Source organism: Sphaerodactylus townsendi, linkage group LG03 (assembly GCF_021028975.2).
Source record: "Sphaerodactylus townsendi isolate TG3544 linkage group LG03, MPM_Stown_v2.3, whole genome shotgun sequence".
NCBI classification, from domain to species: domain Eukaryota; kingdom Metazoa; phylum Chordata; class Lepidosauria; order Squamata; family Sphaerodactylidae; genus Sphaerodactylus; species Sphaerodactylus townsendi.
In genome coordinates this window covers 68,669,881-68,682,100 of record NC_059427.1, presented here as the reverse complement: position 1 = coordinate 68,682,100, position 12,220 = coordinate 68,669,881, and the positions used below count along the sequence as shown (strand labels likewise).

Here is a 12,220-nt window from a genome sequence, read left to right as displayed (position 1 = left end):
AGGGAAAATGGGCTTAAAAGTGCATGCCTGTCTGAAGGCCAGATTGACTACCTTCAGAGCGAGGGGAAAAAACCTTAGAAACAGGAAAGCCACTGGACTGGATGTGGCTCCTACACTCTGATTAGTTAAACAACTTGATGACAGAGAAGGAGGAGGATAACTACCTGACAAGAATAATTTGAGAAGTTTTGGGATTTGAAGTTCCTTGAATGAACAGCTATCTGCCTTAACTGCACTTTGAACGTACCATCTCTGAGGAGAGTAGTTTAGTGATTGTGTATGAAACTGACTATTTCTACTGTGACAGCTGGTGCTGTGTGAAAGCAATATTATACACAGACAGAGAACTGGTAAAGGATTATTGAGGGCCACAAGCTGAGGTGGTCATATACGTAACTAGGGAAGAATATATCTTCCAGAGAGTGAAGAAGAATTCTTGGGGTCAGTTAGTCTGATGTTGCTTTTGCTTTCTTTTCCTCAGGAGAGTTTTATGTTTAAGTTTGGGTTTCTAACTGGGAAGACAGAGTGAGGGTACTGTGTGAAATACCAGTCAGTGTTAAAACCTATGTAACAATCCATTAGCCAGAACAATGTTGTCTAACTGTACCATCTTAGGAAACATATTTGTAACTGAAGTGTAACTGAATAATAAGCCTATGCCTGTGTCAACAACCAAATACTGACTTTTGAAGTAAAGCTCTTGTGTAGATTTATCCTGCCTTATTTTACTTTGCATCCAAGTTATTTATCTCCCTTTCCCATCTCCTCTCTGTAAATAAACATTAATTATGTTTTGTTTGAAATCTGCCTCATATTATCTTGGTGCCTTGTTAAGGGGTTTGCCAAAAGTTTAAAACAATGGGCACCTTTCACCTTCTGGGACACTTATAGGGCTAAGTAAAGTGCTTTTTGTTTTACCTTACACTACCATCTAAACAGCTCAGTTTCTCCAAAAAGCTTGGAAATCTGACAAGTCTGGTAAAAGAGTAGTAATCCTGCCTCAGTGAGTTAGGAAGGTGAGGAGGTTCATCTTACATACTTAAGGAGTTATAAGACAGCAATTTCATTTGAGAATGACTTTGATCCTGGCCAATAGAAAAGTGATGGAGGGGAAGGGAGATGGAAAGGCTGAGGTGGGGACAAAGGCTTTCCAAATCTCATCCCAAATTAAGAATATAAAATGTTTAATCTCATGGAAGAATTCTGGCTGTACTTTATAGAACAGTTGGAACTCAAACACATTCAACAACTTTTACTGTTTGGACAGGTAGTTGCAAATAGGAATATTTAATTATTCTCCTCAAAAAGGCAAAACAGAGACTAAATAGATGGACAGGTAGTCCACCTGTTTAGGTAGTCAAATATAGAAACTGTCTCTAGAAAATATGGAACTCAAAAGACCTAGCTTTTCAGACAATAGTTTGAAAACTTTGAGTGAAGATTTGCAATCAATCATGGTTGGCATCGTTCTTTCTGCACATTATACCTAAAACAGGGTCTAATTGGATCCAAGACCTGAGGGTTAAGGGAATTAAATGAAACCTGTCTCACCTCCTGTTTTGAGATCATCTAAAGATAATCTGCTTCAGTTTGTACCCCTTGCTATATAAAGTCTGCACAGTACACAGAAACATCCTCCCAGCAATTTTATGAAACTCTCTTCCAAACGGTTCCAGTTTCCCTCCCTGTTGTTGCCTCACATCTAAGCTTAAGCTGATTTTTAGAAAAATGTATATTATACATTGATTTTAGTGATTATTTGCATTTTGATTGATTTAGCTTTCATTATTGGCAGTTCTAATTGGAGTTCTTAAACTGTAATTTAATGGATTCATAATTGTTGTTTTTACTGTGTTTTTAATAACGTTTATATTATAAGCTGCCTTGAATTTTGCACAGGAGAAGGGTGGCTAATAAATGTTTCAAACAAACAAATAAAATAAACCAAATAAATAATTGTACTAGTTGTTTTATGGCGCTGATATTCAAGTGCTTTACGGTCACTTTTTCCTGCTTTGTTTAAAGAATGCTGTCTGTAATTTTTATAACAAGAACTACAAAAGCATCTGATTGCCTGGGAGTGGGTGGTAATGATGATGAAAGAACTGCTAGATTAAAGAGTTGCTTACTGGTTTGATTGGCCTAAAGACATCAGTAACACTTTTCCATGGCTGCTATGAATGCCCTACACAAGGAGTGGATGCACTGGCTGGATTCTGAAACCATCATCCAGATGTCACTTTCCAAAACTAGAGAAAATTGTCTTTTCATTGCTACTTGTCTGTAATTCTGCAGAATCAGCAACATTTCCTGCTAATGAGACAGGCCTCTCCTAGCACACACTCAACAGAGGACCACAGGACATGCTAGCAGCAGAGAAAAGCTGCCGCAGCAGCAACTGCAGGAAGACAATTTTAGAACCTCTGAGACTTTTTAAAAAATGGAATGCCGATAATAATAGTGTGTGAGGCAAGGAAAGCATGGTGGGAAAAGGAAGGGAATCAAAAATAGGAGTGAGAGGATAGACTCTCCCATTTCTTCTAATTCTCCCTTTTGCCCCTATTACTGGTAGGAGTGAGAGGAATCACAGAATTCATTTTGACTATTTATTTTACTAATAGTGGGCTAGGGCTTAATGAGCCAAAGTTGAACCACCCAACTTCTGAATTGACTGCAATAGAAGGGAGCCTGAAGAGAAAAGATTCCATGCAGAATCTTGGGAAATGCAGCAATGAGCTTGGGAAATTCCTGGAGATTTGAGGAGGTGACAGTGGGAGGCGGGGGCGGGCAGTGTTTCAGGAACAGAAAGGCTCAGTGCAGGTGTGATTGCATAGTGTCCACCTTCCAAAGTTGTCATTCCCCCCCCCCCCGCCCCCGGAAACGTCTCATTAGTCAGGAAATCAGTTGTAATTCTAGGAGAGCTCTAGGTTCCACCTTGAGGATGCTAATCCTAACTCCATGGTACAAAGTACACCTCAGGGGGGCACTTTTTTATTTGTTACATCTATTATGTGGGAGGAAAGGAGATCAAGCCTATCTGCTTCATCCATCTTCCTTTGAGCTGGTATAGAAGTTACCAGGGGAAGAGTAGTAAGTGACAGGTACATAAGTACTGGAAGCACAGTACACAGCCAGCGGTTCTCTTTGCCCTCCAAATATATGCTTGGTCCTCTGCTGGCTCTCTACTTTAATCTTTAATGTTTAAAGAGAATCTGATTTAGTTGCTTCTTTTTGTTCTGTTACTGTGACTCAAAATCAGGTCAATAGCCCATGGAACCACGACACAGGCCACAATTTTCTGTAACAATTTTCTAATCAAACAATAATTTTGAGAAAGAAAAGGAAAGGTGGCTGCAAGCTTTGGAAAAAGTTGGTGAATGGCCTTCCCCGAGGCAGAGCACACACCCAGTGTGGTTGTCAGACACCGACCAGATGGAGCTGCAAGAGTGGCAAGACTTGAAAGGTGCCATTTTACATTAGTATGAGGTGGCAAAGTTATTTTTCAAGGACTAACCCCCCCCCCCCCAATAAAAACAACAAACCAATCTACTTTACCTGACTTGGTTACTTATAAAGGAAAGTAAAACTAAAACATTGTAGCCCAAGAGTCATCCAAAAACAACTTCCCAGGCCCAACTTAGAAAGCTCAGCTAATAGCTCTATAAGAGAACAACTACTCCACACAGTGGTGAAGAGAGATCTCGAGGGAAAGAGTGTGGCCCCCACCAGGTCATGTGATCCTGGGTGGGAAGAGCAGCTAGTCCAGGTATGTGACTGGGGATGGGGGCACTCATCTAATGACTAGATGCTCTTAAAACGCTAGCTAAAATGCTCTACGGCTGGCCTGCATAAGCACAGTCCCACATGGCACTGCACAGAAGCCATGACAATGAACAACAGGATGTCACCCTGCTGAGGTTCTTTTGTTCACTTCACTCCAATACGAGATCAGCCTCAACCTCTATGACATGAATCTTGAACGTTCTGATTTGCTTTCTTTGTTCACAGACAAAGAAGGAAAGTACAGCAGGATCTTACATTAATCTCCCAGGTGTGAGAGTTAGCATTATAGCAGTCAACACAGTACTACAGGCAGATTTGCAGATTCATGGGTAAATCTAGATCACTTAATGAATTTCTTGACTTGCAGTTGGGCTAGATGCCAACTAGCCTAAGCTGCAAGTCAAGAAATTCATTAAGTGATCTAGAATCAACTGGATGGCTAAATCAGTCCTGATTTATTCAGGAATCCTCCGCCTTCCCAAGTAAGCTGCTGCAATCATTAATCACTATCACTGTTCACAATTTATATCATATTTCATGTAAAAATCTACAAAGATTCCTGTTCCATATTCTAAATGTATCCTTCTTAGCTTAAACAGGCATGCAAAATCCTTAATGGTATCTAAGGAGTTATACAAGTTAAAGTGGATGTGTAATTTATCACACAGCAGCCGCTTAAAAGATTACCACATGACACCTCTGAAAGCTGATCATTCGTAGCTTTTGATCAGGTACAGATCTGCACATAATCATAGTTACTATTTCCTGAGATTTCTGAGTAGTTGTGGCCAGATTACACAGGTTTCGAAAGGGAAGGTTGGCATTTGTGTACAAAGCTGTAAATTCAGCACAGCCTTTCTTCAGATGATAGAACCGTTAAGTTCTTGATCTGTTGTAAGGTTTAAAAACCAGTAATTTTAATTTTAAAATTTTTAAATTACCTTTCCTGGCAGAAGAGAAGCTCAGGGTGGCTTACAACCAAAAATATAGCAATCAAATACAATATTAAATACAAAAGTTATAAACATTCTATCAATCCATTAAAATTGTAAATATATCAATAAAAATTCTTGATCAAATTTGCATGAAAGGCGACCAACTCTCTCCCTTCTTATAGGTCTTATTGTTTGATAGGTAGTTTTATACTATTACACTATTCTTCCTTCCCTTGCCCATCCAGGGTATGGGCAATGCAATAAAACACAACAGAAACCACCATAACACTGCTGGGTAGCCTTGATTTAAGAGGGAGATGACAATCAGGAGGCTCAGAGAGGAATGGAGTGGGGCAAAAACAGAATGGGGAAGAAAAAGAGGAGCCAGCTAGTGTGGAGCCAGGGACCACCAAGAGTTTGTTTCTATTCAAACATAGCAGTATAGCAGGAGAGACAGGGGTATAATGGGAGAGGCAGTCCCATAAATACATTGGTCCCAGACGATTTAGGGCTTTGAAGGTAAGTATCATAACCCTGGATCTGATCTGGTACTCAACCTGGAACCAGTGCAGCTGGTTAATTTTCACTGCCAATTCCGTGCATGTGTCATTTTCCCTGTTTTCATTTGTTTTCAATGAGGTGTCTTCAAAGCTACAAAGACACCTCATTAAAAAAGGAAAATCAACACGGGTGCAGAATCAGCAGAGAAAACTAACTTTATTCATGTACTTTATACATGGAAATGGCAGGTGGGTGAACTGCAAGCTGAGCAAACAGTCATGGGAACCTTCTGCAAATGGTGGGCGGCACAAAGAAGCCTAAAGTGGCAGAAAATGGGGAGCACAAGCTGCTCACAAACTGAAAGTGAGAACAATTGTGTGTGTGTGTGTGTGGGGGGGGGGGGAGCAGCAAAAGGACCATTTTCCCCTGAAATGATTTTTTCCCTGCACCATGTGGACAAAAAAAGCCAAAACAGTTCTTTTCAAAACAACTGGAAGATGTTTTATTTGTGTTGTGCAAAATGGGCCAGGGTTATGCTTGACTGGGGGTTGCAGGTCTGGCCTGGCAAGAATATGGGAAGACTTGGGGGAGGAATTGGTCACAGAATGGTTATCTCTAGGGAAAACTTGGATGTGATGTCATGCCTTTACAGGAATAACCAGAAACTCTACAAAATAGACAATTTGGGGTGACTGTTATGCCTTGTGATGACATCACTTCCAGTTCTGTGCCAGAAATTATATCACGTTTGTGTAATGTATGAAAATCATAAACAATTGTGCACCATTTTGAGGTTACGAAGAACTTTAGAACCTTTTCAGATCATCAGCTCTCAGACTATTTTTTTCCATAGCTACTAACAAGTCTCTTCTCAAACAGCTTGATCATTTTAAAAAAGTGGAATTAATTGTCATAATGGCAACAAATTTCAATTGGCAACAAATGCAAAGATAGTATTTTCTATTACTAATGTAATTTCAGTTAAGATGATTAGCATTCAGAGCAATCCTAAGAAGAGCTACACCTTTGTCATTCCATTGTATAGCAAGATGCAACTCTGTTTAGAGCTGCAACCTGAATATAAACCAACACTGTGCTGCTGAACAAAGAGAACCAAAACAATGGCTTAGAGAAAGCATCATCAGTCCCACTTTCCTCACACTATAAAAGCTCCGATTCCAAAGTTGAAATATCAGGGTTTATTTTTTCCCCATGATGATACAAAATAGGATGTCACACAGTGTCTCAACTGTCAATATCATCACAAAAGGCCTATCAGGTTCACAGTAAAACAGTGAAAAGTGAAAGGGTGACAAAAGCCTGAGAACCTCCAAAGTACACATTTTCTCCATGCTTCTGGGAGCAAATTCTGTGCAGTTCACAGTCTGCTACACCACACGTTTAACTCACAACTCCGTGCGCATCTTCTGCTTCCCTGCTCATCCTCCTTTGCGAGGCTCACAGCAGCACAGATTGCAAAACGTATGCAGGGCAGGGTCAAGCAAACACAGCAATGCTTCAGCACGTGTCAGATTTTAGACAGCAGAAATTCATTTCATCTGCCTTGTCACTTGGACCATGTGCAGAGAACATGTGTGTGCACACAAGTTAACAAGCATCAACTGCTTACCTATCAACAGAAAAAAATATGCACTCAAAGGTCACTGATATCATACGCAAAAATATAATTGAGTGAAAATTGCAAAAAACCCCAAAACCCAATAAGAATTGGAAAATAGATACTGAAAACAATTCCTCCCGTAGATGCCAGTCACAGATGCAGGCGAAACGTCAGGAGAAAATGCTACTAGAACATGGCCATACAGCCCGGAAGCCACACAGCACCCCAATGCAAAAATGACTCAACAGGCAGCAAAAAGTGTCAGCAATTAAGCAAATGGTGAGAAAACTTTGAGGAAAAGCCAGACTTTTATTTGATTATGAATAGAAGGTGAGTAAAATCATACATCAGCATCATTCACTATTGATAGCACTAGATATTTTTCTGCCTGGTATGTTTTTTTCTTTGTCTAGACTAAAAATGCATCCCCCATAAGATGAATGGAATGATGAAGCACTGGGGACATAAGGTGGCTTCCATTCTATTTTACAGTTTTTCCCAACCCCCATAAAACTAACCACAAGCTCAACCAACCCTGCCTTCCTTTCCATCCTTCCTTAATGGAACCTTCCAGCCATAATAGGCCTCCGTGAAGTACCCCTTGCCATTCAGCATGTGCTTCACAGCTTTGCCTTTTCACAAACAATGCTCTGGCTAAGTCTCAGGTCTCAAATGTACTCAGATGTAACATTATAACAACATACTTGAGCAGTGCTCAAAGGGCTTGCTCTTTGATTCTCTAAAGAAAAAAGGAATATCAAGACACCTCTGTATTAAAGAATGCATCTCACTAGAAAAAGCAGAGCAGCAGGGTATGGGAAGTACACAGTGCCATGGGGAAACAGCAGGGAAAGAGGATTTTAGAGCCCTTCTAGATTTTTTTTAGTGACCTTCAGTTGTTGCTCCCTTCAACCTTCTCTCCTTGAGCTCTGAATAAGCGTATCAAAAAAGAATTCTTTAGAGGTAATGAAGTGAGAAGCATAATTTTTAGCAGCAAATCTATTCACTAACAGCTAGATCAAGACTTATTTCTCTTGATGGGAGAATCCCTCAGCATTACTAAAGGCATCAAATGAGAAAGAGTCAAGAGATTCCAAAGTTTATCAAGTTCAACCTCCTGCTGTAAGGCTCTTCCATGTTCTGCCCCTCCCCCCCGGTTCAACCCATATATTCCCAAGCACAAATTGGGGGGAGGGTGGGAGATGAAATATAACTGAAAAATTCTGGGCTTCCTGTAGACTTTCTCATTATCGTGTGGAACTGGTCAGCTCCTTTATTTGATTTTTCAAGATATTTGGAGCATGCTCAGGGACAAAATGGTACTGTACTAAAGAAAGCAACTAGTATCACCCCCCTTCATTTTAGCTAATTTGGGGTTGCTGGGGGATTTATTGAATGCAAAGGAGTTTTTTCTTCTTCCTCTCATTTTGCTATAATAATCTGAATGCATTTACAGGCAAAATACCATAGGTTCTTGCTGAGCTTTGTTACTGCCATAATACTAGTCAAATGCAATAATTAAAACAGCATCACTTGCTTAACACAGTCTTAGGATGCTCTTTGCCTGCACTAGCTGGAATGAATTGTATCATGATATAAAAAAATGTACACACCCATGTAAACATCAGCCTTTTATTTTCTATTTGCACATGAGGGTCAGTTCCGCGCAGCCTCAATAAGACATTCTAGGGATGCTAAAAATGGTGTCTTGGGAAGGAACTCTGAACAGCTTTCTTCCCAAGATGTCCTGAGGATGCCTTATTTTAGATCAAGGTGTCTGTTTTGAAGAATGCTTCGAAGTGCACCTTTCCCCCTAAGATGCCTGCAAGACATCTCCTGCCTGGCTGTGCAGAATGCAGAGCTCATGAGGAGTCTTATTTTTCCCACCTGACTGTTTTGCTCTCTGGTCAGTTTCCTTCTCAACTTGCACCAGACATTTTGTGTGCACCAGTTGTGCCCCACTGGTCCTACCAGTTTCAGCAATATATAGTTCTATTTTTTTTAAAAAAAAATTGAGAATTATCTTCAAAAATGCACAGACATGCATAAAAGAATCTTAGCTGCTTGGAGGACTCCCATTGAAAAGCATTGGACAGGTCTTCCCCTAGACATTTTATTTTGGGTGTGCAGTCACCACTTTTTAAGACATCCCACAGAAATCTTTTTTTTGTGTGCCATGTGAAACAGACCCAAGGACTGCCTTTCCTTGTTGCTGCACTGAGAATACCCTTGGCTTATCCCTCTGATTGCACAAATCCTTAGGTTATTAAGATGGCATGGTTGCAAGCCCTCAAAGGAGCTCACAGTCTTTAACCGCTAATTTGACCTTCACCTTCTGCCATCTGACTAGTCTTATTACCTGTGCATGCAGACGGAGCCAATACTAAAAATGAGCTTAAAATTACTTCATTCACTTTCATTATGGCTGGCAGGAGCCTGGGGACTGATACACAAAAACAGGCAACTGTGTATGAACTTGTGAAGATGAGCCGGTTTTAAAAATTGGGGAGAGAGGAAGGGATGGGGCCACAGAAGAAGAAAAGAAAAAAGGCAGAGGATGCAGGAAATAAAAATACGAAATACAGCAAAGGAAAAAAATTGAGAGGGAAGCAGCAAAAAAGAGATTTTAAAGACCCAAAGTATCCAAGCAACTTTTATTTGTAGAGATATTTTCCAGAGCTTTTTAGGTCATGATGAATCAGGCACATGCCATACTATTTCAAAGCAGTGGAAATGTTGGTAAAGTCATACAAGTTTCTGGAGACAGACATAAATGTAATATGAAATAACAATAAATGTATCTGTCACTAAGAGCAGAGCTCTTTCTGAAATATCACCATCCAGTAGTCCAGGACAAATCAAGCAGACAAGTTAATGGCACATATTTCATTTGTACACATTTCACTTTAGCCTTGCATATAAAGACTCATTTTATGTATGTGACGTAGGGACAGAGAGGCATCTTATGATTGCTACTGACCACTGGAAAGAGATTTGGAGGCTTACCCCAATAGTATCTTGCCAACGATGGGCTTTCTGAAACTTTTCAGCTGCATCAGCCACTCTCTGGAAACACAAGAAAAGAGATGAGATGAGAACATGAAGTGGAATGCAATAAGAAAAAGGTACTTGGTTTAACACTTTTCATCTCTACATGGAACCAGTTTCAGCATTCACTCTAACACAGCTTTATTATGGAAAGAAATAAGGTAAAGTTTTAAGGATTTCCATGACACCTTTTACTTGCACACCCAATCTTTTTTAATTAAAAGTGCAAGCTGGTTAAAAACACTTTGATTTCTTTTAAAGGATTGCATTTACTTTGTGTGATAAGAATGACTGGCTTCCATTAATATGGGAGCAAAAACAGAAGAACTTCTATCAGTCACATTCTTGAAGTTATGGCAAAAAACCCTGCCTCCTGTGTTACCTCAAAGAACAGCCCTTCCCCCTCCACACACAAATGCTGAGACCTGTGTTTTTTTTTGCATCCTGACATCCTTTGGCCTTCCAAAACCAGAGAAGCATGTCAATCCATCGGTTTTGATGTCAAGACAGGGTCTCTCAATTAAATAATGTATTTCTCCAGGCACTTTCAAGAGGAAGTAGCATGTGTGACAGAATACTCAAGGGACTCATTAATCAAGGTTCTTTTGTGTGACCCTCCAAAGCTCTTCACACTAGAGGCTATGATTAATGACCCAGGTTTGCAGTATAATAACTAAAACTCTCAGAATCTCCCTTACAATACAGACTACCCTGGTATCTCAATCAAGAGCTCAGGAAGAGACATCAGCCCATCTCCTGCCCATTATCACCAAGTCTTAGTGACTACTGCCATTCAAGTGCATTCAGTCATTTGCAACTGGACACATCTGCTGTTCATCATATCACCTCTCTTACATTATACTTTTTAGAATAGTAAACTTGAACTGTCTTATGGCTACTAAGATTCTGGCATAGGGTTGCAAACATAAGAACATAAGAAAGAGCCTGCTGGATCGGACCAGAGTCCATCTAGTCCAGCACTCTGCTACTCGCAGTGGCCCACCAGATACCTTTGGGAGCTCACATGCAGGATGTGAAAGCAATGGCCTTCTGCTGCTGCTGCTGCTCCCAAGCACCTGGTCTGCTAAGGCATTTGCAATCCCAGATAAAGGGGGATCAAGATTGGTAGCCATAGGTCGACTTCTCCTCCATAAATCTGTCCAAGCCCCTTTTAAAGCTATCCAGGTTAGTGGCCATCACCACCTCCAGTGGCAGCATATTCCAGACACCAATCATGCATTGGGTGAAGAAATGTTTCCTTTTAGTAGTCCTAATTCTTCTCCCCCCCCCCCCCCAGCATTTTCAATGCATGCTCCCTGGTTTTAGTATTGTGAGAAAGAGAGAAAATTTTCTCTCTGTTAACATTTTCTATCCCATGCATAATTTTATAGACTTCAATAATATTCCCCCTCAGAGTCTTCTCTCCAAACTAAAGAGTCCCAAACGCTGCAGCCTCTCCTCATAAGGAAGGTGTTTCAATCCCTTAATCATCCTCGTTGCCCTTCTTTGCACTTTTTCTATCTCTTCGATATCCTTTTTGAGATGTGGCGACCAGAACTGAACACAGTACTCCAAGTGCGGTTGCACCACTGCTTTATATAAGGGCATGACAATTGACAATGTTTAAACCACCAGGTAGTAGCTGGAGATCACTTCCTATTACAACTGATCTTCAGGCAACAGAGATTAGTTCACATGGAGAAAATGGCCGCCTTGGAAGCTGAACTCTATGGCTTTATACTGCAAGTCCCCTCCCTCTCCAAACCTCACCCTCCTCAGGCTCCAACCCCCAAATCTCCAAATGTTTTCCAACACAGAGCTGGCAACTAGGCTTGCTGAGTCGGGTAGCCCAAATCGCCAAATATGACCATATTTGGCACGAACACAAAGGTCCCAAATACAAGCTGATCCGAATACAAAGTATTCGGACTGGCTTCTTGACATTCGCGATTTGGAAGCAATCAAGGATCATTAAAACGATCCCCGCATGCAGCCAGTTCATGGGGGGAGGGGGAGGATCTTTCAATCCCGTTTCTCTCTCCCCTGAACTCTTCTCAGCATTGCAGACCGAATGTTGGGCTTCTGGGAAACTCTAAGCAGCCCAGCACTCAGTCAGCATCATTGGGAAGGGTGCGAAGTGGGGGGGGGGGAATGGGACAGAAAGGAAGTCTTTCTGTCCCATTCCCCCACCCCACACCCTTCTCAGCATTGCAGACAGTGCTGGGCTGCTGGGAAACTCTAAGCAGCCCAGCACTCAGTCAGCATTGCTGGGGAGGGCGTGAGGTGGGGGGAACAGGACAGAAAGAAAAATATTTCTGTCCTATTCCTCCCC

At 41.1% G+C, this 12,220-nt stretch overlaps 1 protein-coding gene across 3 annotated transcripts in view; it reads right to left on the bottom strand.

Annotated features, from left to right (window-relative positions):
* Positions 1-12,220, bottom strand: part of CACNA2D2 (calcium voltage-gated channel auxiliary subunit alpha2delta 2) — a 719,552-nt gene that overhangs the window by 329,583 nt on the left and 377,749 nt on the right. For all 3 annotated transcript variants that reach the window (XM_048488253.1, XM_048488254.1, XM_048488255.1), the window contains exon 4: positions 9,847-9,906. In XM_048488253.1, coding sequence (XP_048344210.1) covers positions 9,847-9,906 — 60 coding nt within the window. The remainder of the gene's footprint in view (positions 1-9,846; positions 9,907-12,220) is intronic.